A 27430-nucleotide genomic window follows, 5' to 3' on the forward strand; every position below is an offset into this window, starting at 1 on the left:
GTATTCATTTAAATATTGCAGATATAGTTTGAAAATACAGATGTAGGTATATCATCAACTAATGTTGATTGTGATTAATATTTCATTAAAATAATTGTTATTTGTATATTTTTTCCAGTACCAGTTATCTGTGACTGTCTTTCTTTTCAGGCAGAAGAAATGTATGAGTAAATTATTAGAATACAGTGCTGATGTCAACATTTGTAATAATGAAGGCCTTACAGCAGTAAGTGCTATCACTTTTATCTGAGATTTGTTTTTTCAAGCATACTAAGCAGGTTTTATTTAAAGGTAATAATATAGACTTCTTCCAGGAGGGAGAAGGCGGCCATGGCTGATGTTCTAGAATCCCAAGAAGTGAACACGCCCTACATCTTTTATAGGTTATGGTCTTTTTTTGTTCTCCCACTCTCTCCCCTTATCTCTCCTTCCTGCCTATGTGACTAGGCCCAGGGGTTGGGTTGCAGGTGACATAGCAAAAAAAGGTGAGCAGCAGATGGCAGGGGGAAGGCCAAAGTGATTCAGGCAGGTAAGGGCCCAGGGGGCATTTTATCTGAGATTTTCAAAATAATTTTTCGAATATGATCTTAAATGTGATGGCAATGAGAAATGTAATACAAGTGTTTCTGTGAGTTCTTTATAGTAATTAAGAAGGTGTAGAATGGTTTGAGATATAGTTTTAAGTCGTAGTTCACTGTATTTCTCCCTTGTTGTTGGGTTATTACTTTTACTTGTTGTGAAGTCTTATTCTGCTAATTTTTGTCACTGACATTCAAGGAACTTCTTAGGAGCATTTCTGCTTAAGTATGTTATCAGTTCATTGTAGGAGAGCTGTTTTCATTATGTCCATTTGAGTAGTGTTAATATTTCATTTTAGGAAAACTGGTGTGGCTAGAGAGAAAGGAATAAAGTAACAAAGGGAATTAGCACTCATATTCCCTGTACTCAGAAATAATCACTGTTAATATTTTGACCTATATTCTTTTAGATGTGTTGTATCTTAAACTAGTATTTTTGTCCATTTTGCCTTTTTTTTTTTTTTTTTTTTTTAAGTACTGGGAATCGAACGCAGGGGTGCTTTACCACTGAACTATGTCTCCAACCTTTTGTATTTTTTATTTTGAAATGGGTCTTTCTAAATTGCCCAGTCTTGGCCTTAAACTTGTGATCCTCTTGCTTCAGACTTGTTTCTAAGATTATACTCATGTACCCCTGTGCCTGGCACATTAATATAGTTTTGATCCATAAAGATATTGTAGGGAGGTGGTATGGATATTGCTAAAGGGCTTGTTGAAATCTCAGAATTTTAACCAAATCATCATTATTTAATGGAGCATTATTTGTTTTGAAAGTAGAGATAAAATAGAATTATTGAGGGCTGGGGATTCAGCTCAGTTGGTAGAGTGCACGAGGCCATGGGTTCAATCCCCAGCACCACCAAAAAAAAAAAAAATAGAATTATTGAGACAATAAATTTTGAAGTCATGGCAGAAGATTTTAAGTATTATTTGTTAAATTGAATTTAACCTACCTTCGATAGTACTTGTAGACTTTTATCTTTTAATTTGTAAATAAAGAAGAATATTGACTACTTACTTACCAGGCAAGTGTTCAAGGTCTTTTTGATTAAAGACTTTTGGGGGAGGGGTATAAGAAATAATATTTTTATATATGTTTATCTGTATATATAAAATATATATTATATACAAAATTTAAAATTATATATAGAGGCCTGGGGTTGTCGCTTAGTGGTAGAGTGCTTGCTTAGCATGTGTGTCACTAGGTTCAATCCCCAGCACCACATAAAAAAAAAAAAACTAAATAAAATTGCATATAGAATATAAATGTATGTGTCTTATATAATATATAATACATATATATTTTAAAATATGGCAAAGTTTAGTAGAGGAGAAAGAAGACCCCTCAAGGGAGAGAGTGGGTCTTCTCAGGAGAGGGATCTTCCTTAAAATTTGAATTTTTCTAAGTGCTTATTAAATAATAAACTTAATCATGATCATTACATGGAATCTACAGGTTTTGTTACATATTAACCATGTAATACCATCCACTCTTTTTTTTTTCTTTTCCCCACATTTTTATTAGTGCATTATAGTTGTACATAATGCTCAGATTTGTTGTATATTTGTACATGCACACATTCAAACACTATTATTTAATCAATATGATTCCCCAGCACATCCCCCTCCCTCCCCACTTGGTCCTACCCCTTGTTTCCTTTCCTTTACTGATCTCCCTTTGATTTTTAGGATATCCACCCCCAGCTTTGTTTTCCTTTTTTCCCTCTCTATCTTTCCTTGGGACACATCTAACCCTTTACGTTTTCAGTTTGATTTATTTTACTTAACATGGTTGTCTCTAGTTGCATGCATTTTCCTGCAAACTACACAATTTCATTTTTCTTTATGGCTGAATAAAAATCAATTGTGTATCTCTACCACATTGTCTTTATTCATCTATCAGTTTATGTACACCTAGGCCAGTTCCAAAATTTAGCAATTGTGAATTGTGCCACTATAAATATGGAATAAGTAAGTATCCCTGTAATATGATGACTTTAATTCTTCAAGATAAATACCAAAGAGTGGTAGAGGGTCATCTGGTCATTCCATGCCTTGTCTTTTGAGGAACTTCCATGCAGATTTCCATAATCGTTATACTAATTTTCAGTCCCATCAACAGTGTAAAAGTGTTCCTTTTTCTCCATATTTCTCCATCATTTATTATTTGTGATCTTGATAAATGCCATTCTGACTGATGTGAGATGAAATATCAGTGTAGGTTTGATTTACATTTCCCTAATTACTAATGATGTTTAACATATTTCCATATATATATTTTTTTTCATTTGTATTTGTTCTTTTGAGAAGTGTCTGTTTAGTTTACTTGCCTATTGATTAATTAGGTAATTGGATTTTTTGGATAGTTAGTCTTCTGTTCTTCTTTGTTATCATTCTCTTGTCCCTTTATTACTACAAATGAAAGGGAATTGAGAAAAACAGTAAGTCAGTAAGCACTCTTGTTTTCAAGTGAAAGAAAATCAACTCAAACTAACATAGACAAAGGTAGGGTCAGTGTTTTCTTTTACAGGTGATAACCCTGGGGGTAGTTCTGACTGCAGGCACAGCTGGTTTCAGTGATGTATATTTTTTCTTTCCTTGTTTTTGGTCTTTTCATCTCTTAGTTTCCATCCCATTTTTTGGCCTCCTCTGTAATTACAAGATGGCAGTGAGCTTTCCATGCTCAACTCCTACTAGCCATTTGAGGACCTCTGAAAGTGTCTGTGAGGACCAGTTTAAACCAACTTGGCAGACTGTGTTTTCTTCTTCAGTGGGTTTCCAAGCTCTGATTTCTTAGACTTGGTCATCTTCCCACCTCACCCAACATAGGGTGAAATGCAGAGGAAGGATCCCAGGAAAAATCAGGAATTTCTTATCATGCTGGGAGAATTTCTTATCTTTTTGCCATTTCCTCTTGAGTTTTAGTTATACCTGCCATCTTTTCATGTTGTGAGTAAAGTTTCTTTAGCCCTGCAGCCTGTGGCAAAGATAACAGCAACAATGTCGTCCTCTCTGGAGCCATCCTCAATTATGGCAGCTGTCTCTGTGAATTCCTTCACATTTTCTTTCACTTTTACCAAGCCAGAAATTATATATTTGGCAGATCATCATTTACTGTTAGATGCTGGCTTAGATCTCTGTGTTTAGTCTTCAGGCCAAACATTTCATAATCAAATCTTTGATTCATACTTTTTTCCAAAAATGTATTTGTTAATGCTTGGCCACATATCTTTGATATAAGATGTTTAAGCTGAGAAAAGTGTAACACATCAAAAGGGTACCCATGGTCCCCTACACAATTCAGGATCCAAGCCTGACTCCTGGTGCTGAGGAATACCTGCTTGGCTGTGTAGTTAATCTCTGCAGCCAGATCTCCTCCAGAATTCCCAACAATTATAAAGACTTTTTCCAGTCAATGCTTCTGGGTTTTTATGGTCTTGACTATGGAAGTACTGTCCTTTGAACTTCCCAATTTCTGATACCTACACAGCCCGCCAATGTCATCAGTTCTTTCAAAGCAAACAGATTCCAAGTCTTCATCCAGGCAGCACTTGACAGAAGAGAGCCCATAGGCTACACTCCCAAGCACAGCAATTCTTTTCTTGGTCCTGGTCTCCAGAGGTCTTCACCTGGCTATGGCAATGTCACTTTTCCGTGAGGCTGACTCACAGCTCCAGCTCCGAGTTGTCCACAGCGTGCACCCCCTGTCGGCTGCGTGGCGCCCTAATACCATTCACTCTTAAGGAAAGATTGTGTTCTGTATATCTGCAGTGCTGTGGTAGGTGCCATAGAGAGTTATGAACCCTTAGAAATGATCTTTCCTTAGGATACTACCTAGCTTAGGTAAGATAAAGATGTCCAGTGTTAATTTAATCTGTTGAATCACATAAGTTTTTATCTGCTAATTTCTTTGCTTAATTCCTGAACTTCAAGGAAAATGGAGTAGAAAATATTTAAAAAATTTATTGAATAAAACTATTCATGCACAAATTTAAAGTCAAATGGTTCTACAAGGCTTAGTGTAGGAAACAGTCTTTTGGCCTTCCCAAACTTGCCTCCTTCAAGTCTACCTATCTCTAGGCAGTTCTTCTCAGCTATTTTAATAGATTTAAAAATTTCATATCTCTGTATTGAAATGTTTGTGAGTGCTAGTTTTGATATTTTTTGTCCAGAATGTATAATGCACATTCTGTTATTACATATTCCCACCAGTAATATCTGAGTGATAGAGTTTTTCAGTTTGTTGCCAGCATTCGCTGTTGTCATTTTTTTTTTTTTCCTTATAGTACTGGGGATTGAACCCAGGGATACACTACTGCTTTTTAATTTTATTTTGAGACAGGGTCTGACTAAGTTTTTGAGGTTGACCTTGAATTTGTGATCCTCCTGTCTCAGCCTTCCAAATCACTGGATTATATATGTGTACCACCAAGCTTGAATTTTTTTTAGGCATTATGATGAATATGATCTCATCGTGTTTTCAGTAAGCATTTGCCTAATTGCCAGTGATGCTGAACATCTTTTCATAGGCTTATTTGCCATTTGTATATCTTCTTCTATGAAATGAAATGCCAATTCATGTCATTTATCCATTTTCTAATTGGATTTTTTTTTTTTTAAAAACTGTTATGGGAATCCTTTATATATCCAAGAGAGTAGGGTTTTATCCCAGGTATGTGATTTTCAGATATTTTCTCCCAGTCATTAGTTTACTTTTTCAAATTCTCATCAGGGTATTTTTTTCTCTTCTTTTTTTCCCCCATTGGGGTCTTTTGAAAAGCAAAAGTTTTTGATTTTGATGGAGTAGACTTTATCAGATTTTCCATTTTTAGATCATATTTTGGTATCAAGGTTATAAGAGCTTTTTGTTTAGCTCTAGATCCTGAAGATTTTATCCCTTTTTTTCTAAAAGTTTTAGTTTTACATTTTACATCTGTCTGTGATTTCTTTTGAGTTAATATTTGTAAAAGACATGGGGCTTAGATGGAGGTTCATTGTTTTGTCTATTAATGTCCAGTTTCTTTAGCACCATTGAAAAAGGATGTCCTTCCTGCATGGAATTTTTTTGCATCTTCTCAAAAATCAGTTGAGTGTATTTATGTGGGCCTTTTCATTGATTTATATGTCTTCCCCTCTGTGGGTACGACAGTGTCGTGATTATTGCTACTCGAAAGCAAGTCTAAATATCACTAGAGTGATTTCCCCCCACTTTAATTTTTTTTGTTTTTCAGGTTTGTGTTAGCTATTCTGGTTCCTTTTTCTTTCTGTATAAATTTTAGAGCAAATTTGTCTGTGGCTACAAAAATACTTCTCTGGGATTTTGATTGAAATCGTATTAACTGAAAGATCAATTTGGGGATAATTGACATCTTACACCGATTGATTGAATCTTCCAATCCATAAACACAGTGCATCTCTCCACTTACATAGGTCTTTGATTTCTTTCATTAGCATTCAGTTATTCAGCATAGGGATTTTGTATATGTTTTATCAAGCATTTAGCCAAGTATTTACATTTTCTTTGGAGCAGTTGTGTAAATGGTGTTGTGTTTTATTATGTTTCTACAGGTTTAGTATTAGTGTATAGAAGTGCAGTGTTTTTTGATCTTGTACAACCTTGCTGAACTCATTTAGTTCTAGTTTACTTGTTTTTTCCTTTTGCTTTGAGTTGTGTTATCTGTGTCTTAGGTGTCTCTCTCACACTTTGCTGGAGCATATCATCTGGTAGTTTACTGAGGAAAGGTGCATGGGAGGTAAATTTATTGCTACTTTGTATGTCTGAATATGACTTGATTCTTTGTATTTGCACAATTATGTAATTGATAATTTAGCTGACAATAAAATTCTAGGCTGGATATGATTTTCCCTTTGCATTTGAAAAGCATTACTTTGTTGTCTTCAAGCTTTCATTCTTAAAGATTGGTACCATTTTGATTCTTGAGCCTTTATGTGACACTTGTTTGTCTCTAGAAACTTACAGAATTTACTTGGTACTTCTGCATTCTAAAATTTCATGGTTATATATTTTGGTTGGATTTATTTTATTCATTTGGCTGGATAATGCTGAGGCCCAATAACCTAGTAACTCATATAATGGGAGTTCATGAGAAATTTTCATACTTTATGACTTGGATGATTCCCACTCCCATTTTCTCCTTTCTTAACTCTTATGTTTGAATTTTAGACCTCTTGGAATAGCTTATCAATTTTATTATGTTTTCTCTTGTTTTTCTTTTTTTTTTCCTTTGTGCTTTGTGGGAGACTTCTTCAACATAATCTTCTAAATCTTCTTTTAAGGTATTTGGTGATTCTCAGCCTAGGAACCATACTATTTTGAGTCTTTGAGTTCTTGATTTTGTAATACTTGATGGACTAAAATGTATTTTGATGCACGTATCTTTCTCATGTTAAAAAAAAAGGGAAAAACTATATGGGCTTAAAATATCTTTAATTTTTATATTATGTTCATTTGAGAAATAATAGCATTATTTATCTTCTGTTTTCTTATGAAATGTTCTTACACAAATAATTAATGTAACTAAATGACTTCACAGATTCACTGGCTGGCTGTGAATGGGCGGACAGAACTGCTCCATGACCTTGTACAACACGTCAGTGATGTTGATGTTGAGGATGCGATGGGGCAGACAGCACTGCATGTGGCCTGCCAGAATGGTCACAAAACGGTAAATTCACCCATGAAGACTTGAAGTTGCTTGTGCTTGATTTTGAAAACTTTAAATTTGTGAAAAGTTTTTCACTGTGTACTTTGGAACATGAAGCTTTATAAGAAAATATTTTCTAACTCCTGTGGATTTCTGGAGATTATATTTTATATAAGGCAAAAGGAATAGAAAATAGTACTTTTAATTCTTCAGAATATTTGTAATTTGTACTCTAATTTTATTTCTGATTCATAAATTTTGATAGCTTAATAAACTTTTTTTTTTGGTAGTATTGGTACTCAAACCCAGGACCTTGTGCATGACTGAACTATATCTGTGGCTGTTATTTAAAAAAATTTGTTTTGGGACATGTCTTGTTAAGTTGCCCAGGCTGGCATCTAACTTGTGATCCTCCTACCTTTGGTCTCCCAAGTAGCTGGGATTTTAGGCATAGCCTACCATGCTTGGGTGAATATACTAAAAATTTAAATGTGTGTTCACATGTATTCTAAGCAATTATAATTTTTCTTCTAGCTTAAACCTCAGTTATTGGAATTAGTGAGGAAAATGAGTACTGGTATTGCTTAAATAGTTTAGAACTTCTGAACACCACAGTGTTTATATTTTTTGTCTTATTGTCTGAAAACTAACCAATGTTTTCAAGAACTGTTACTTCTCATTGGTGCTTACTTTCTGAGTGTTATTAAGTTTAAAAAATGTTCTATGTGAAAAAAAAAGATCTGAGGTATCTTAAATTATCTTTTTTTTTTTTAATGTGTGTAATGCTGGGGATCAAACATGCTTTATGCATGGTAGACAGGTGTCTACTACTGAACTACATCTTCGGCCCCAGTGACCCAGATTTTTAAGGAACTACTGTATATTTGAAAATAAGTTCTATATATAGTTCTCAGAGGACAGAAAAGCACTTACTTTAATGTAAGTGATCTCTGCTATACCAAATGGGCAGAGTATCATTAAGTCTTGCAAGCCTCTCTTATATAGAAAAAAAAAAAAAAACAATTGAGATTCAGATTAGAAATAATCTGTAAAGACTAATGTTTGCTGCCTTGAGCTAGTGTAGAAACAAGGGATTACTAAGAATGCCTTCATTTAAAACATGTGCATTGCAGGCTGCATTTAAATTCAGAATTGCCTTCTGAAGTTATTGAAGATTAGGTGGTATGAGTATAATATACTCCATATGGTTTACAACCTAAAGCAGGTGTGGTTAAGTAATGGGGAATTCCTCATAGTCAGATGCCTTTGAACAATTGTATGCTCAAAAGATTTATAGGGAGCCTGACTTCACTAATGATGAGTTTCACAGGGTGAGATTTTGCAGATATAGTAGAAGAGAAACAGTACAAAAGCCATATTGACTTATTGATTGTATTGACTAGTGAGATTGCTCTTGTCATAGTTGGTCAGTTATGGTTATTTTTGAGGTTTGTGCACAGATAAAGGAAATACTTAGCACTACTTTCTGAATTATTGTGTATATCTTTCATTCTTTTTCAATTTGTACAGAAGAAATCTTTAAAAATTATCCTTATCTCCTTGTCTCCAGACTGAATTATACTTCTGAAAGTCTGTATTGATAATTTTGCTCATATTGCCTGTGTTTCAGAATTTTGGGACTAGTCCAAATCTCAGTGGATTAGCATATACTCTTATCCTGAGTTGGACATGATGTACTGGTTTGTGAAGTATGTTAAATTATTATAGGATAGGGATTAATGACTTTTTAGAATCTTTGTGTATCTTTCCATAGGTTGCACTCTGAGCAACATATTTTAGTGGCTAGTCAAAATGACCTTTTTTATTGTCTCAAAGTAGCCAGCTCTTGCACTAATTCACTAGAAAAATCTCTAGAACTTATGTCCATGCAGACAAATACTAGCACAACTAGGTTTCAAGATTTTTTTTAAAAAATTTAAGCTTAAAAGCTTGCATATTGGTTATATATATTTTGTGGGATAAAATAGAAAACTTTCAGGGGGAAAGAGACTGTAGTAAAAGTATTTAAAAAAATTTTCAAATTAAACCAAGATAATGAAGAAATCCTTGAAATTTGTCTTCTAATCTCATTTTAGTATCAGTCTCAGGAGTGAATGAAAAGATTTTGAGCAACTGCCCAAGAACCTTAAAGCTTTGTAGAATTTTGTAATTTAATATTATATTCTTATTTAATGACCAGAAATGCTTTTCCAGATTTACACAACTTTGTTTTAAAGGGAAAAGGTTTGGAAAACAGATTAATTTTTGTCATAATTAAGAAATTGAATAATTTTAACCATGATTTTATGTACCTGCATCTGTCTTGTTAGCAGGAATATCATAAAGATCTCATGTGATTCATGGTGGTTTTTTTGTCCTTGCAGTGTAATAACACCATGATTTTAAGTTACTTCTATTCATATTTGAAAATAAGATGAAAGAAATGATTATAACTAATAATTTTATTTTTATATAATTTTATTTATATCAACTGTAATACTGCATTGTTAGGTACACAATACCAGAATTATGGTTTGTCTTTTCTTTTTTTTTTTTTTTTTTTTTTTTTTTTCTGTTTTGTAATTTTTTTTTTTTTTTTTATTTATTTATTTTTTTTTACGTTTACATAGGGTAATGATGTTTATTATATTTTTCCCCTCCCCCCCACCCCTCCCACCCCTCCCACCCCTCCCACCCCTCTTTTCCCTCTACACAGTCCTTCTTTCCTTCATTCTTACTGCTCTCCTTAGCCTAACTCTAAACCTAACCCTAAACCTAATGCTAGCCCCTCCCACCCCCCATTATATGTCCTCATCCGCTTATCAGCGAGATCATTCGTCCTTTAGTTTTTTGAGATTGGCTTATCTCACTTAGCATGATATTCTCCAATTTCGACCATTTGCCTACAAATGCCATAATTTTATCATTCTTCATTGCGGAGTAATATTCCATTGTATAAATATGCCACAGTTTCTTTATCCATTCATCAACTGAAGGGCATCTAGGTTGGTTCCACAATCTGGCTATGGTGAATTGAGCAGCAATGAACATTGATGTGGCTGTATCTCTGTAGTATGCTGATTTTAAGTCCTTTGGGTATAGGCCAAGGAGTGGGATAGCTGGGACTCATAAGTGAATTCAGTAAAGTAGCAGGTTACAAGATCAATGCTCATAAATCCAATGCATTTTTATACATAAGTGATGAATCTTCAGAAAGAGAAATTAGGAAAACTACTCCATTCACAATAGCATCGAAAAAAAATAAAATATGGTTTGTCTTTGAATATTGATTTTAAAAAATGATTCTAGACTATGTGGGCATGATGATATTGAGACTGTGGCAGGAGTATTGCTTGAGCCCAGGAGTTTGAGACTAACCTGGTCAACATAGAGGCCCTGTCTCAAAAAATGAAACAACAATAATAACAAAATCATTTCAAAGTTTTGTTATTTATCTGACTTATGTAATCTTTGGCAACTTTCTCTGCTGTTTCTCAGAAGGTATCTTCTGTGTAGTGATAATATAATTGAGGAAAATGTTGTGAATACTCTGGAGGACATTTAAGAGCATTAATATCTATTGCCATTATTACTACCATTATTAATAGGTATGTGATTGTGTGAAAATACATAGAGCAATATCTAGACCCCTTTATTCATTTAATTTTTTTTTTTTTTTTTGCGGTGCTGGGGATTGAACCCAGGGCCTTATGCATGCGAGGCAAGCACTCTCCCAACTGAGCTATATCCCCAGCCCCCCATTTACTTTTGTATAAGAAGCTAGTCTGTGTTTGATTTCATTATTCTTTTTTCTTTTTCAATTTTGTTTTTAGAAAGTTTAGTAAAATCATAATTATATATATATATGTGTGTGTGTGTGTATGTATATATATATATTTATATATATTTCAGTTTTTTCTTTTCTTTCTTTCTTTTACCATAAATTCAACTTCCTTTTTGGTAGATTTTTCTTTTTTTATTCTTTAAGATTTATAAATATATTTAATTGCCACAAATGATTGTTTATTGTCTTCCTGGAATCACATGGATTTAGAAACACTAGAGAACTATCATATAGTTGTACCAAAATTTAAATGTTAGGTTACGTAGCAGGATTAGTTCAGGGATTAATCTATAGTTTATTTAAAAATAAATTATATTTTATAAGAGTAAATTTTATATTCCTGAATTTATACTACCGAATACAAAGCTTCTCAAGCAATGTAAAGTGATGGTTGGATCTTGTTTGGGAGATTTACATTTTTATAACTTAAAAACAGTTGTTTGATATTGATATTGTGGACTGAAATTGTAGATTTGTTAGTTAACAATGCTTACCTACGTTCATTTAGCTCTCTTGGTTGTTGTATCCTTAGCTGTCTTCCAAGCTTTTCATCCAGAGAGTTACCAGTCATGTGAGCTTAATATAAAGTATTTGCAAAAACATTAATCAGATTCAGCCTTGAGGCCCAAAGGTAGGTAGACTAATATTTTAGAAAGTACTTTTTTATTCAGAGTAACTTTATTTATTTCAATGCTAGAATTCTCTTTAATTGCTTATGGGAAATAGCAAAAATTAGAAAGTCCTCCTGTCACTGATATTTTCCTAACACAACCAAAAAATAATGATTATTGTGGGATAGTGAATACAGGTTCAGACCCTCAATATATTTAGGTGAACAGGCTGCTGAAGAAACCCTATATGATTCACTTGCTGATTAGTGGTTTGACAGTTTTCCTTAGTGTATAAGTTATTTGTACGTTGTCATAAGTTATGTCATTAGAATTATTTAATAAAAAATAAAGACGCTTTTTGGTTGTTTAGTCCCCTTTTAGCAAATGATAATACCACAACTTAGGCTTTTGCTTATAGCTTTATTATTGAATATCTATTGCTTTTTACTTTGATCAGCGTTATTTTGAAAGTTGACATCAATATAGAAGAGCTGCTTTGGGTTTTTTGCTTTGTGATTTATCAGTGTATTGGATTCAGGTGGTCTTAGTCACTATTTTCAATTAAATGACTTTTGAGATTGACCCAGCATTAGCTTTGCACATTAGTTTTCCACTTAGGATACTGTTTTATCATTTGAAACATTATGAAGGCTGTTGAAAGTGTGTTGTTTCTTAAGGATCTGTTGAAGATCATATGAAAATTTCTTTTCTATGCTTTTCTTTCTATGTACCTCCTGAGCAGTTTATTTTCTAAAGAGAAGGAATCCCTACTCTAGATATTAGGGATTGGGAGAATAGTTTTTCGTGGTAGTGGTGGTTGGTGGGCAAGAGTTGAGCAGGAAATTATAATTATGAAATTTCTAAGAACTTATTTTGCTGATGTCATTTTATTCATCTATAGTGATCTCAGTTCACTGTAGTTATTAGAATTATGTACATGACTATCAGTCACAGATATTTATGTTGGTTTACTTTTAATGTTTACTTTTTATTTTAAGCCACAGAGCTTAATTTTTACAAGAAAATGAGAAACTATAAATTCTGAAAATGAGAAATTCTGATCACTAATCATAATATCATTATGGTTTTTTGGATCTTTTATGGCTTATAGCTCAATGCACAGTTTTCACAGAATGTATTTATGTGTAGAGTTTTCTGGGCAAGATATTTTCTAAAATAAATTGTATCCAAAAAAATGAGAATTCTGTTTTCATTTTTCTGGCTACTACTGATCACCATCTAACACATTGCATGTTGTTTGTTTATATTTTGTCTGTTGGTCTTTTGTACTATAATGTAAACTTCATGAGGACTGAGATTTTGCCCTTTTTAAAAAAAATTCTTATAACTCTAGAATCTAGAATAATTCATAATACATAATAGACATGAGATTTTTTTGTTAAAGGATGGAATGAACCACTCAAATGCAGTATCATTTTGACCATTATTTTCTTTGCATTTGTGAATGTTTGTCATCCTTTTTCTTTTGTATTTTCAAGTGTAGTGTTTATTGATGGCCCTGATTCTTCTAAAGGTTGTATTGGATTTATTTGTATCTACTGTGAAAACCCCTGGTTTTGAAAATCCTTAGGGGGTTTAAAAGTTGAATTCTTCAATTATGTTGTGCCTTAGGTTTTGATGTAATTTAAAACCCTCAAGTGGTAGTGTTTCTTCAAGAGCTTTTTTTTAAAATTTAGTAGAGAATATTTTGTTTCCTCCTGAATTTTATCCATTGTATACATGTAATAGTTTTACATAGTTGTAAATATTTGTTATTTTGTCATACTTTTGAAGATTGTAGTGTCAGACTCTAGTTAAACTGAAGTTGTTGAAGTTAGGCAATAAGTATCTTATTGCAATTTTATGTAGCTCTTCATCTTTCATGATATTTCACATCCAAATTTTATGTGTATATTGTTAACAAGAAAATAATTTGTTTTTGTGGTTAGATCTTTTGCTTTATCATTGAAATATTGTCACTCTGGATTATCTGGGAATGAGAATTCATTTTGTACACTAGCCTGTGTTTAAGATGTAGTAAGGGACCCAGGAAGTCTCACCTCCCCTACAGGACTCAGTAGGAACAGCCAGGATAGTACAATGATAGGGTGAGTTGGGTAAGTGCTGCACTTTGTACCCCTGGTCTGACACCATGTAGGCCTGACTTGTTTCCCTTACCACATACCACGGTGTAGTCTGCTAACTGTTGGTGTGAATACATCTTAGATCTCTTGTGCACTTGAATTATCTTAATTTGCCTCTCTCAGCGAAATGATTGGTCATTAAAAAAAGACAAAACTGTATATAAGGTTAAGGTTATCTCTTTCTTGCTACCTCTTCTGTTATACCTTTGACTCAATAATTGAATTCTTCATTATCCTTTCCTCTCCTGTCAGAACTTTTACAAAAAGAAACCAGCAAACATTTTTTTTTATGACAAAGGTTGATGACTTTTTGTTCATTTTATGCTACAAGGCAATTTTTTTCCTTCATTTTAAAATTCCTTTATACATTATTTAATGCTTACTCTTAAGAGAAATGTTTTTTTTTTCCTCTTTTTCTTTAGGCAATATTTTATCTACAAGTGAAGATATTTAAAACTTTAAAAAATGTTTCTTTTACTAGTTATGTGTTTTGAGGGTGTTAACTGGAATAAATTTGTTAATATAGAAAAGCAGAAAGACTTCTGAAGGTAAAATGCTAGAATCAGCAATTTCCACTAATTTAATCAATGTTCTTTCATCTTAAGAAAGGAAAAAAAAGGTTTTCCAGGACTAGGAATTGAATCTAGCCTTGTTCTGCCACTGAACTGTATCTCTAGCCCTTTTAAAATTTATTTTGAGACAGGGTCTTGCTTAGTTGCCCAGGCTGGGTTTGAGCTTTTGCTTCTCTTACCTTACTTGGCCTCCCAAGTAGCTTGAGAATTCAGGCACGTGCCATTGCAGCTGGCTTAAAAAAGAATTTTTAATGTCTTTGTAGAATATACAAGGTATGACAGGAATATAAGAAAAGAAAGAATTTTTGATGTCTTAGTAGGATATACAAGGATATGACAGGAATATAAGAAAAGAAAGAATTTTTAATGTCTTCGTAGGGTATATAAGGATATGACAGAAACATGTGACAGTTCATACTATAAATGATGTTTTCTTGCTATGATTTGCTTAGTTTGTCTCATCGCTTTATTGAGAATGGCAGAGGAATATGTTAATCTAATGGCTAACTTGTTTTTATACTTTAAGCTTTATAATATACATAAAAATGCAGAAGCACTGTAAAAAGTATATAATTTAAAAAATGACTTTTAAAACTGAACACAAGTAGCTATCAAGACATTTGAGCTTTGCTGTGTAACAGTTATTTGGTAGGAAATGAGTAGATCATCTGTGTTTAATGTAGTTTAAGAAGATATGTCATATTAGCCCTAATACTATTTAGTAATCTGAATTCAGAAAAATTAGAATTCTTACTTTCTAGTAAATAGGATTATTATTACGAACATGTTAGGCACATGTTAAGGTTATTCACATTATTATTAAATAATTTTTACTATAATTTATATAAATGTATACTATATTTTAAAATTTATTTCAGTTTCTGGCTCACTAGTTTTAAATGTACATTAATAGATATTTTCAGTGTATTTGCTTTCATCTCTCTTCTCTCTCTCCTGGTCCTTTTGAACCAGGAAAGCTTCTTGTCTATAATTTCTACAATAGTTGTAGATACCATTAGTGCTATTTTACTTATGTTTTGAGACCACATAGACAAAGCTGCTAGGTTAAAAATCAGAAAGGTTGAAAACCAGGATCAAAAGACCCAAATAGGGCTTCTCTTATATAATAGTGACCTTTTGGTCCTTGTCATTCTCATATTTGAAAGTTGCTTACTTAGTTACTTGTCTGAGTTTAAAGGAGGTATATAGCTGATAATATTAGTTTTATATAGCCTTTTTTTTTTTTTTTTGATGGAAGAGATTGAACAGAGTGCTTTGTGCACGCCGAGCATGCACTCTACCTCTGAACTGCAACCCCAACCCTATGAAAGTATTTGTTATATATATTTTAGAATTCATACTGGGATAGAAGTAAATTCAAATAGCAATATATGTTAACTATATCTTAAAATCTTATTTTTTTATCAAAATATTTTAAATAAAAAAATGGTCCCTTAAACCAACCCTATTCTTTGTCAAACCATGATTATGAACAATTTTCAATAATAATTCTAAATAATAGGCTTCTCTGGCTTTATTTTTTCAATTTATGATGTTTAGGTACTATTTATTCATTTCTTGTTATGGTGAGTTAGAATTTATAATTTTTTTGGTTGTGGTGCTGGGGATTGAACCCAGGGCCTTGTGCATGTGAGGCAGGCACTCTGCTAGATGAGCTATATCTCCAGCCCAAGAATTTAAATTTTGATTAAACAATATTCATTGTATGAATGATTAAGTAAATATTGTTTACTCTTAAGTCAGGTAGGGAACTACAACATTTCTTTCTTGAAGTTAATTGACTTTGCTCAGTTTACTTTGTAAGAATCAGCAGTTCTTTCTGTATTATATGTTCCCGTAAGTGTCTCTCAGTACTGTTTTCTACAAAGGCATATTTGTCAAATAATTTGTTGGTTTGCCTTTCTTGTGTTTTTCTCCCTTTAAACCTGGAAATTTCTTAGTGTCTGTCTTGTGTTTGACCTCGAGTATTCGAGTTTCCACATCTTCTCTTTTGGTTTATTCCCTTGTGGGGGAGGATATCCTTTATCTCTGAGATCTACTTTTTTTGAGAAAAGGTACTTTTTTAGTTTTTTAAAAACTTGAAATCTTTCATAGTTAAGCATGTTTTTAAATTTATAACTGATTTGAGTGTAGTGTGGCTGAGTAGAGAATTTTGTATTTGAAATCATTTACCTTGAAGTTTTAAAGGCTTTTTACCTTTTAGATTTTGGTGTTACTGTTGAAATGTGTAATATCCATCTGTCTTCAGTTTACCTCTGAAATTTTATATGCTTGGTATTATGAAATTTTACTTTGATATTGCTTTGTTGACATTCTTTTAATTTTTTAAATTGGGGATTTGATGAGCTGTTTAAATTTGGCAGTTCATACTCTTTAGTTCTGGGGTGTGTTTTGGTGTTATTTCTTGATTCCTGTGTTGTCCCCCAACCTCTTAATTTTCTTTATGCTTACTTTCTGCAATGTGTCTCCCTGGATTAATCCACTGATTTTTCTCATCCTTCCTATTTTCTACTTATTTGTCTTTTCATTCTGTTTTCTCTCTTATAAATTCCTAAACATTGTCTTTCTAAAATTGTTTAATTGGTATGTCTTCTATCATATTTTAATTTCTTATTCTCTGAATATTTTCCCCTTGGGTTTCTGTTCTAAGGATGTAATATCATTTTTTCCTCTCCTGAGAGTATCAACAATTCTAATTTTGGTTGTTTTCTTTATTTCTTGATTTTTCTGAGTTTCTTTTTTCTTTTTGTTTTAATTTTTGCTACTCTGGTTTGTGGGCTGCTTCAGTTGTGTCTTAAATATTGTCTGTTCATTTGTAAGGGTGAGATATTAAGATATTGACTGAAAGTGTTGTGTTTGTAGACCAAATTTGTTGACTGGCTTCTCTGTACACCAAGATTTCTTAATCTTGGTATTATTTATATTTTGGTCCTGATAATTACTTGTTGTGAGGAATGTCCTGTACATTATAGAATGTTTAGCTCTATCTTTGGCCTTTACTCACCAGTCATGAAAATCAAAATGTCTCCTGGGATTTCCAAACGTCCTATATGGGGAAAACATATTTTTTTGGTTGAGAGTCACTGCTGTAGGAACATTGCCTTGAACTGGACTATTTCATTAGGGACTCTAATGTATTTAGACTTTCTCTGGTGCCAGGATATAGAGTAGGAACTTTCTATTTCTCCTCTTAAGGTTTGAAACCTGGCTGCAGATTTTGGGGAGCCAAGAGAAAGGGCTGGAGATTTTCACTTAATTAGTTCTTTTCACCATGGCTCTTGAACCTTTCTTGTACCTGTATTTCTTGTTTGCCAATCCAGAGTCTTCATTTTAACTTCCTCTAGACAATAAACCACCTGTCTTAAAATAGCAGAGAGAAGAATAGCGACTAATACTATAGCATGGGAGGAAGGGTCTTGGGTAAGGAGGAATTATTTCTTTTGTAGACTTTTAAATATTCCTCCTTTTGTTTTAGCCCTATGTTAACATCCTGTTTTCAAAGGTACCTGGTACTTGGAATTCCTGTGGTAGTTTTTTGTTGTTACTGTTGTTGTTTGTTTGTTTATTATTGTATATGTGCTATTTTAAGAAATTGGTTACATCTTATTAGAATCCCCATTTGAACTTAGCCTTCTTTGATCTGCAGAGTCAGTTATTGTTCCTCCATTTGCTTGTCATCTTTGAAAAACTTTCTGGCTTATCTAGTATGCTGTGGTACTGTTTCTTGTTCTTCCTTGTATGGGTGTATGGTCTGATTATGTTGTCAACACACTACTAGAGCAGCAGTAAAAGTGAATATGTGTATTCAACCCAGAAGTAATACGAAACAGTCTTATTCAAAAAACTATAGTATATTTTTACATATTTTATTCCTTTTTTCAGGAGGAACTCAAATGAAGATTATAGAAATAAAACCAGAATATGTGTGTGTGTGTGTATTTATTTGGTGTGTGTGTGTGTGTGTGTGTGTGTGTGTTTCCAAGTGTGAACTTTTAGGATTTTATATTAGCTTTTCCTTTTTTTTTTTTTTTTTTTTTTTTTTTTTTTTTTTTTTTTTTTAGGATTACAGACTACCTATGATATAGTGCTGCTCAGGAATCTTCTCATGCTAACACAGTTTATATCACATTGCTAATTCCATACGTAACACATAGTGCCTGAGTTTGTGCAGCCATCATAATTGTCACATACCCACTCATTTTCTTTTTAAACCTTTAATTTATGGGAAGAATTTTCCTTATATGAATTCAAATTCTGAAAATTGTATCTTTTGACTTCTTTGGTTTTAATCATTTTTTATTCTCCCTAGACAGTGCAATGCTTGCTAGACAGTGGTGCTGATATTAACAGGCCAAATGTGTCAGGAGCCACTCCATTGTACTTTGCTTGCAGGTATGATATTTTATATTTTCATATATACCCCAAAAAGATTGCTGTGATCTATCATATTTTCAAACAAATATTTCTGTATATTTTCTAGAGCCGTATTTTCCCACAAATATTATGTTCTCTTTTAAGATGAAGAAAAGCATTATGGTTCTGTTACTTAACTACATGAGTGAAAGCATTTTCTATTATATTTAATTGCCAATGTTTTTATGTTGTAGGTGGGAGCTTTTGATTTACTTGATTATTTCAGTTTTAAGACAAATCAATAATCTAGTAATTTCCATAGGTCACTTTATTAACTAATCAGGTGAGTTCCTTTAGGATAAGCTATTGAAGTACGTTTTGGTCCAGAGCCATGCTTTTGCTTTTTCTGTATCTGTAACTTTAAAATATTGAGTCAGTATTGTTAGCTACTGAGTTATGCATTATTTTTGTGCTTGTTTCTTGATTCTTTTCTTGACTTGTATATTTGTTCACTTAGCCATTTAATTGGCAAGCATTTAGCTAACACTCACTGTGTGCCATGCATTGTTATAGGTTTTAGTGATATAGTAATAAGTTAGTACTGGGATGTAGCTCAGTGGTAGAATATTTGTTTAACATGTACAAGGACCTGGGTTCCAACCCCATCATAGAAAACAAAACAAATAATGAAAAACAAAAAACCCAGTATCTAAAGAGCAATACAGTAATTACATACATGTATTCACATCCACTTAGATATAGATGAGTGTGTGAGTGTGTGTGTGTTTGTGTGTGTGTGTGTGTGTGTTTGTGTGAGTGTGTGTGTGTGTGTGTGTGTATGTTATATAAAGATAGTTTACAGAGAGCAGCTGAGCACAAAAAACTATAGTGGTTTTTCTTTTCAATTTAAATTCTAGTCCTTTCTTGGTATCCCTAGGTATTGGTTCTAGAATTCTCCCATGGATACCAAAAATCCCTAATACTCATATCTTTTATATAAAATGGCATTGTATTTGCATATAAAGTATGCTTGGCCTCCTGTGTACTTTGAATCATTTCTAGATTACTTATACCTAATACATTGTTCATGTTGTATGAATAGTTGATATACTATGTTGTTTAGGGAATAATGACAAAAAGTCTGCACGTTTGTTTTAGACTGAAAGACCTCCCCTTCTTGTTTGGGTCTCTGATGTTAGCTTGATCAGACTGATTCAGATCATCTATTGAAGGATAGAAGCAGTTCACAAAACATTATAGTGATTCTTGACTTTGATTTACATTTTATGGATTTTAAAATTGATTTAGACTCATATTCAAGGGGAGTACAGGAATTTTTGGATCCTTATACATCTAGATTTTGTCTAAATCCAGTCATTTTCTTATACGTAAAATTTGATTGCTTGGCTAGAATACTAGTTCCTTCCATAGTGTCCTCAGTTTATGACTATTGTCATTGTTTGATATCCTGAAATCATATTCTATCAAGGATTTATCTTTAGATCAGACTTTTCTTTGAAGCTCTGAATTTGGGTGTCTATCATCCCTGAAAAATCTCACAGAATCTCAGATGTTAACATGTCCAAAATATAGTTTCTGATTTTCCTCTTCAACCTTTCTTCCTTATTTTAGTCAGGGGAACCCTTATTCTTCCAGTCTTTAACCCAGAAACTAGATTGTAATTTTTTTTTATTTCTCTCTGGACTGCAGCGTGGAACTTAATAGTAAGTTCTGTAAATTTCACATTCAGAATTTGTTCTGAAACTTTATACTCTTAAACTCATCAAAACCACTTTAAAACAGTTACCTTGCGCCTAGAGTACTGTAGTAGTGTCTTTAACTGGTCTCCCTGATTCTTCCATTGCTTCCTTCCAGTCTGTTTCTTCCTCAGCAAACTGATCTTTTATATGAATGAGTTAGCTGTTGGCACTTTGTGTTTAAATCCTGTGTTTATAACTTTTCAGTGCCTCTTTTTTTGCATTTCAGATAAAATTCAGATTCTGTCTTGACATATTAGACTTACATAGTCTGACCCCTGCTTAGCTCACTGTACTTCAGCTGTTGGTTTTCTCTGAGTTCCCTAAATGCAACAGACTCCTTACAGCATGCTTTTTCTATAAGATGAAATGCTCTTCCCTAGGCTTTTTGTGTGGTATTGCCTCCTTATTATTCATGTCATTATTCAACTATTATTTTTTAGGAAAGAAATTTCTGGCCAATCTAAGTAGACTTCCTTAAATTTTCTGTTACAGCATCATGGTCATTTCTTTTGTAGCATTTTGTAATTGTTTATTTACTTGTTTATAGTCTGTTTTTCCTACTTAAGTGAAAGCAAGAATTCTGTTCATTTTTGCCACTTTATATCTGCACTTAGTACAGTGTTTTGCTCTTAGATGCTTAGGAGTTTTTTTTTGAATGAATGAATTACTATAATTTCATGCTTGAAAAATATCTTGTACAAAACAATGATATTTATAATAATTAATGTAAGCATGGTCGTACAGAACTGGGATAATCCCATAGTCTGAATGTTGGAATGTGGTAAAAGAATGTTTTTAGAAGTACATTCTGCTATTACTGTATTCCCACCATTAAGGATTTTTTGTTTTGTTTTGGTGCTTTGAATTAACTGAGGGCCTTGTATGTGCTTAGGTTCTGAACTAGCAAACATTAGATAACTTTGAACAAAGATAGTTATGAAAATCTATGTTGAGAAATAAAACCATCATTGTAGAAGACTGGTGAATATGGAACATGGTTTGTTTACAGGCAGACTTTTAATTGTACTTGTGATATTTAGATTTTCAAGTATTTTCTGTACCTGCAGATAACTTTCATTCTGTTAAGAAAGTAAGATTTAGTTGAAGTGTATAGATACAGTAAATCAGTGAGAAGTGCACAGAGTTTTAGAGCTTTATAATGGTTATAAAGGGGTAAAATTCAGAGCATGGATTTGTAACTCCTGCCAGGCAACTCCTTTTAGTTACCAGACTCAGTTAGTAGCCAGGTAAAACAGACCTTAGGTCAGAATTTTAAACCTGTAGAATTGGAATATCCTGTTAGAAAATATGGTCTTTTTGTTTCATAAGAAATCCAAAATATTTGTACAATATGTACAATTACACATTCTATCCAAGTTCTCAAACGCACAGGGTCTGAAGTTAAAAGAATGCAAGTGTTTGAGAAATCACTTCTATTTCCTCTTCAAGGAAATGAAAATTATCTGAGTATTTAAAAAAAATCTTTAGCTAAGTTTAGTTGCTTTTCTTATCTTCAAAGTAAAGTTTCTGTGTTAGATGGCCTTTTAAATTGTGGAACTTACTTGGGCATTTCTTAAAATCAGCCTTATATTTTAATGTTTCTGGATTGTAAATGTATCTTTTTATTCCTTTATTTTGAATCAGAGGAACTCATTGAATAACAAGACCTAGGGTCTAGTGGTTGCTACCTCCAGAGTATCTTGGTTCTAACTGAAAGAGTAGTAATACAAGAAGGAGAGAGCTCAGAGAAAGGCATGTGGATAAGGGAGTGGTTTATTTTAGACTAGACTGAATAGCTATTCACAGAAGTCAGACTGAGTGGGTTGTTAAAGTGAAGGTTGAAAGCTAGATAGATTTTTTTCTTAGTAATTCCCACTTGCCTTCTTCCCTTAGGTTGTTACTTTGATGCTTTTTTCATTTTATTTTTTTATCAAAGAATTAAAGTGCTATAAAATGTGTTCTTATTTTCAATATTTAAATTCTTTTGGAGTAAGTAGTCTAAAAATTTGGATGTGTGTGGTAGAAAGGAGATCAGGATAGAGTTGAGAAAGGGAAATGAATGGAAGGAAAAAAAAATCAGAAGCTTGGGAAACAGTTACTTATCTCAAAATGTTATGAGTTATTGTAGATAATGTGACCCAAGTTCAATTCTTAGATTTGAAAGATCACTTTCTTATCTATATAGTAAAAGTATGATTTAACATTGTGAAAAGTTTTTCTTATTGCTGAGGATGTGTTTTAGACTTTCCTGTCTTTTTTTAATGGATAATCTTCTATTGATTTATATTAACCATCCATAATTCATAGGGAAAGACTTTAAAAGATTTCATTTTTAACTTGGTTCTCTTTCTATATAGTCATGGTCAGAGAGATACAGCACAGATTCTTCTATTACGAGGAGCCAAATATTTGCCAGATAAAAATGGAGTAACCCCTCTGGATTTATGTGTACAGGTATTTTTCAATATATATTCTGAGTTCCTTTATGATAGAAACTGAGAATGGTAAAATCATATTTTTCTTAAATGAGTGGGTGAGTGCAAAGAGTTTTATTTGGTGAAGTATATGACCTTTAAGAGAAACTTTGTTTTTGAAACAGAATAATTTTAAGTCTTATTTTTAGGGTGGATATGGAGAGACTTGTGAAGTATTAATTCAGTATCACCCTAGGCTTTTCCAGACTATTATTCAAATGACACAGAATGAAGACCTCCGAGAAAACATGGTAATGTAATTGTGCTGGTAACTTGTAAATGAACAAGCTTTATTCAGGCTTATATATGTGAAACCTTACAAATATGCTTAGTAATTTATTTATTAATTCAAATATTTTAATAACTTGAATTTGCTTATCTGTACTATATGATGAGTATAAACTGCAGTTATTTTTCCATATCCATGGTTTCTCCATGCATGGATTCAGCCAATCATGGATCAAATATATTTTTAAAAATTACATATGTACTGAACATTACAATTTTTTTTCTTGTCGTTACTTAAACCATACAGTATAACAACTATTTTCATAGCATTTTCATTGCACCGTGTATGACAGGTGATCTAGAAATGGTTTAAAGTGTATGGAAAAATGTGCATACCTTATATGCAGATACTATGTCATTTTATAAAGGACTTGAGCATCTGCAGATTCTGATATACATGGAAATTCGGGTATCAGTCCCCAGAGATACCAAGAAACAACTATGTATGATAATTAACAAACTTTGGGCTAATATTTGACTTTCTGAATCTTGATCTTTCCTTAAGATAACTATTCCCCATGAATAGAGGAAATGAATCTGAGGAGGAATATCATGTTAAAATTTGTAATCACTAATTTACTGAGGACTGTTTTTTAATTCTTTTTTTCTTTTTGCTGTGCTGGGAATTAACCCCAAATCTTTCTACTGCTTAGCTGCATCCCCAACCCTGAGCTCTGTTATTTATAGTAGTTATATTCTTAGAAAAATTACAGAATTTAAAATTTTCTTAATTTTGAGAAGTATGGAGTTCAATTTTCTCACATATGCTAGGTGATTTTTATTCTATTTTTTTATTGTTTTTTACTGAGTAATTTTCAACAAAAATTTATGTCCTCACCTTTCATATTAACTTTTACAAATTTATACAAAGAAAGTGTAAAGGTCTCTATTTTACCTGGTTGGCTTTAAGGTGTTTATTAAACTAATTAGGTACTTAATTTTTTGACAAAATTTAATAGATTATTATGTAGTCTCTTTGCTTATAAAATATTTAGTTGCGGCAAGTTCTGGAGCATTTGTCTCAGCAAAGTGAAAGCCAATATCTGAAGATTCTAACAAGTCTTGCTGAAGTTGCTACAACAAATGGTCATAAGCTGCTTAGGTAAGTGTATCAGCATTTCGGTTGGTAGCAGTGTCTGCCTAAATAGTTCAGTTAGGTGCCTTTTGTCAGTGGTAAGATGTTATAAAAATTAGCTGACTTATCATTGTTTTGTTTAAAAGGACCAAGGTAACCAACTAAAGAAACGTTGATCTCTAAAGAAACTAGAGCAAACTTGAGTGAGTTTTGGCTTATGTGTTTGGAATTTTATGAAACTATTACTTAGACTAGTCATGTAAGTAAATGCACATGAAGAAGAATTCAAAAAGTAGTTTGGGAATCTTGCTCACTAATTTATAAAAGTGAATATAGGCTTCTCTTCAACTTTTCAACACATTTTTGAGATTCAGTATGAAGTTTTCTCCCTGCACTGTCCCTCTCGTTTCAGTTCTTTATTTTTTTCCAGAAGTTGCTGTGGTTTTAATGGCTTATCACTAAGTCCATGGAGTTAATTAACTTTATATTACTTGATTTTTATATATATGGTATTTTCCTCCAGTTACACTTTTTGTGGTTAATCTCCCTAATTAGGAGTAAGTAGCTATTAAAAAAAAGGTTAATGTGTTATTTTTTCTTATTTTATGTATTTTTGTCAGTTCTGGGAATTAAACCTAGGGCCTTGTATATACTAAGCAAGCACTCTGCCCTTGAGCTGCACCATTCTCTATATGTTATTACTACTTACTAATTTATAAAATTGACCCTCTTCTAATTTGGATGCTTTCCCCTTTATAGAATTATTTTTTCATTAATCATCTCTACATTGACAGGTCATGATTATCTCCCACTTCTTTAGTTCCTACTGAACTTTTTTTCCTCAACACCCTGCAGATTCTGTAAGTCATCTGCGTTGTCAAATTCATGATTTTAGTTCTTTGTTTAATTTTTGTCTCAACTTTTCACTTATTTCAGATGAGAGTTACTTTCTATACTCGAACACCCTTCACATCTTTGTGATACCAAGATCACCTTCTTGCATTCTTTAAGTCATTCATAGTTTTTCAGCAGTTCTACTAAGTATACAGTTTGCTAATTTTAAAAATTATTCTCTTTGTAACTACTTTTAGAATCTTACCTAATAAGAATCATTGAATTCCAGGTTCTCATAATGTACTTCTTTTATTTTATTCATTCCCAGTATTCCATGTAGTTTATGAAGCCTTTCTACGATTCAGATATGCTAATTAAAAGCATGGTCCTTGGAGTCAGCTGGACTCAAGTTTAAATCCACACCATTACTAACAGTGTGACCTTAGCAACTAACTAAAGATACACCATTTACTGTGTGACCTTAGCAACTTACCTTTTGAAGTTTCCCTTTATTGTTCATCCCTTCATCTAATGTATGTTTTTGAATGACTGCTGTAAGATACCAGGACCTCTGTTGGGTGGTTGTAAAGAAAACAGACAAGATGTCTCCTTATATCAATTTACAGTCTAGTTGGGATTTTGTTCCATTTTAATAGAAAGAGGTAGAAAATACCTTAATGAGTTATTCTGAGAATGAAATTATAAGATTCTTTAAAGTGCCAATCATAGTGTCTGGAACATAGTGGAGATAAAGATGATTTATATAAAAGGAAAAAGGAGATCCTGATGATTATTTTAATTGCTCCCAGAATATAATTTGACCTGTTTCCCTACAATAGAAAACTTTTTCCCTTACATCTTTGTCCTATTTTGTGGTCTTCCACAGTAATTAGAGAGCATTATGTTTTTCTGTATCTGTGTTTTTAAGTACATTTTTATCCCTTAATAGGTAGGTACTAAGCTAAGGAGAATTAAAAAACTTAATTTCACTGAAATGTCACAGTAAATTTGTGATTTAGATATTATATCCATTTTACATATAAGAAAGTTGAAGTTAAATGATTTGTCAATAAATAGAGGATCCAAGATTCATATCTTCATTAATAAAGAGCAGATTCTGTGTTTCAGTCTGGCTCTTAAAAATGACAGGGAGATTAGTGGAAGAAATACAGTAGTCAGCAGCCTGTGGCACTAATAGGAGGTGGCAGAACTTTTAAGAGGTGAGGTTGGTCAGTCTCCCCACCTCTTCTGTCTCTTGATGTTCTGCCCCACCTCCGGCTCAAGCAACAATGGAGCCTGCTGACCCTGCAAGGAGAGAGAGATTCCATTGTTTAAGAAAATGCTTCTTACCTGAAAAGATCATTCACAAAGTGTTCCTTTGGTCAAGTATTTGTGTAAGTGGTTGCAGTGGAAAACTCAAATTTACACTTTTCTCATGGAATTTGAGAGTCATTGTAGTTAACTTTTTTCTAAGAGCTGCAACACAATAAAATAGCTATAACTAAAGTACATTTCCATTTTTTTAGTGTCAACCAATCTTATAATGTGAAAATTAGAAACACTTTGTAATGACACGTAAATGTCAATGCAAAGTAGGTAATGATTCTGTGTCCATTTGATTCAGTTTCTAAAACACAAAAGTTTTGCTAATGTGCTATGCTGTTGCTGTCCCAAATACAGAAAGGACAGCAATAGCTATTTTAATAATAAAATACTGGAACTTATAGCTATTTTTTATTAACTATTTAAAAATAAATTTTTTTAACTGTAGATGGACACAATACTTTTATTTTATTTTATTTATTTATGTGGTGCTGAGGATTGAACCCAGTGCCTCACGCATGCCAGGCAAGTGCTATACCACCAAGTCATAACCCCAATCCAACTGTTTTTAAAAAATAATTTTGTATTTCTTAAAACAGAAAACAAACAGGATTATGGAAATGAAAATGTTAAGAAAGTTTGGTTTAGAGGTCACAGGGTAAAATATACAAATATGCCTATTTGTCCCTGGTCAAACTGGAATAATTGGAAGTAGACATTTTCTTTTCTTGCATTATTAATCCTTATTGTTTTTTTAATGTTAAAGGTATACTAGAAATGTTACCATGAACTGGGTAAAATATACAGAGGGCTTTTGATAATCAAATTCATACAAACACAATCATGCCATTCTGCCTGAAAACTTATGAAACTCTTTAGTCTGTTTTT

The 27430-nt window shown here is 32.7% G+C and overlaps 1 protein-coding gene across 7 annotated transcripts in view; it reads left to right on the forward strand.

The window, feature by feature from the left end:
- Positions 1–27430, forward strand: part of Hace1 (HECT domain and ankyrin repeat containing E3 ubiquitin protein ligase 1) — an 81137-nt gene that overhangs the window by 12286 nt on the left and 41421 nt on the right. For 5 of the 7 annotated variants that reach the window (XM_047557987.1, XM_047557986.1, XM_047557983.1 and 2 more), the window contains 6 exons: positions 151–226; positions 7133–7264; positions 18745–18827; positions 22906–23002; positions 23172–23273; positions 24306–24412. In XM_047557987.1, the coding sequence (XP_047413943.1) occupies positions 151–226; positions 7133–7264; positions 18745–18827; positions 22906–23002; positions 23172–23273; positions 24306–24412 (597 nt within the window). The remainder of the gene's footprint in view (positions 1–150; positions 227–7132; positions 7265–18744; positions 18828–22905; positions 23003–23171; positions 23274–24305; positions 24413–27430) is intronic. The other 2 variants (XM_047557989.1, XM_047557990.1) reach the window with 2 other exon arrangements.

This window comes from Sciurus carolinensis, chromosome 7, assembly GCF_902686445.1.
Source record: "Sciurus carolinensis chromosome 7, mSciCar1.2, whole genome shotgun sequence".
In the NCBI taxonomy this organism is placed as follows: domain Eukaryota; kingdom Metazoa; phylum Chordata; class Mammalia; order Rodentia; family Sciuridae; genus Sciurus; species Sciurus carolinensis.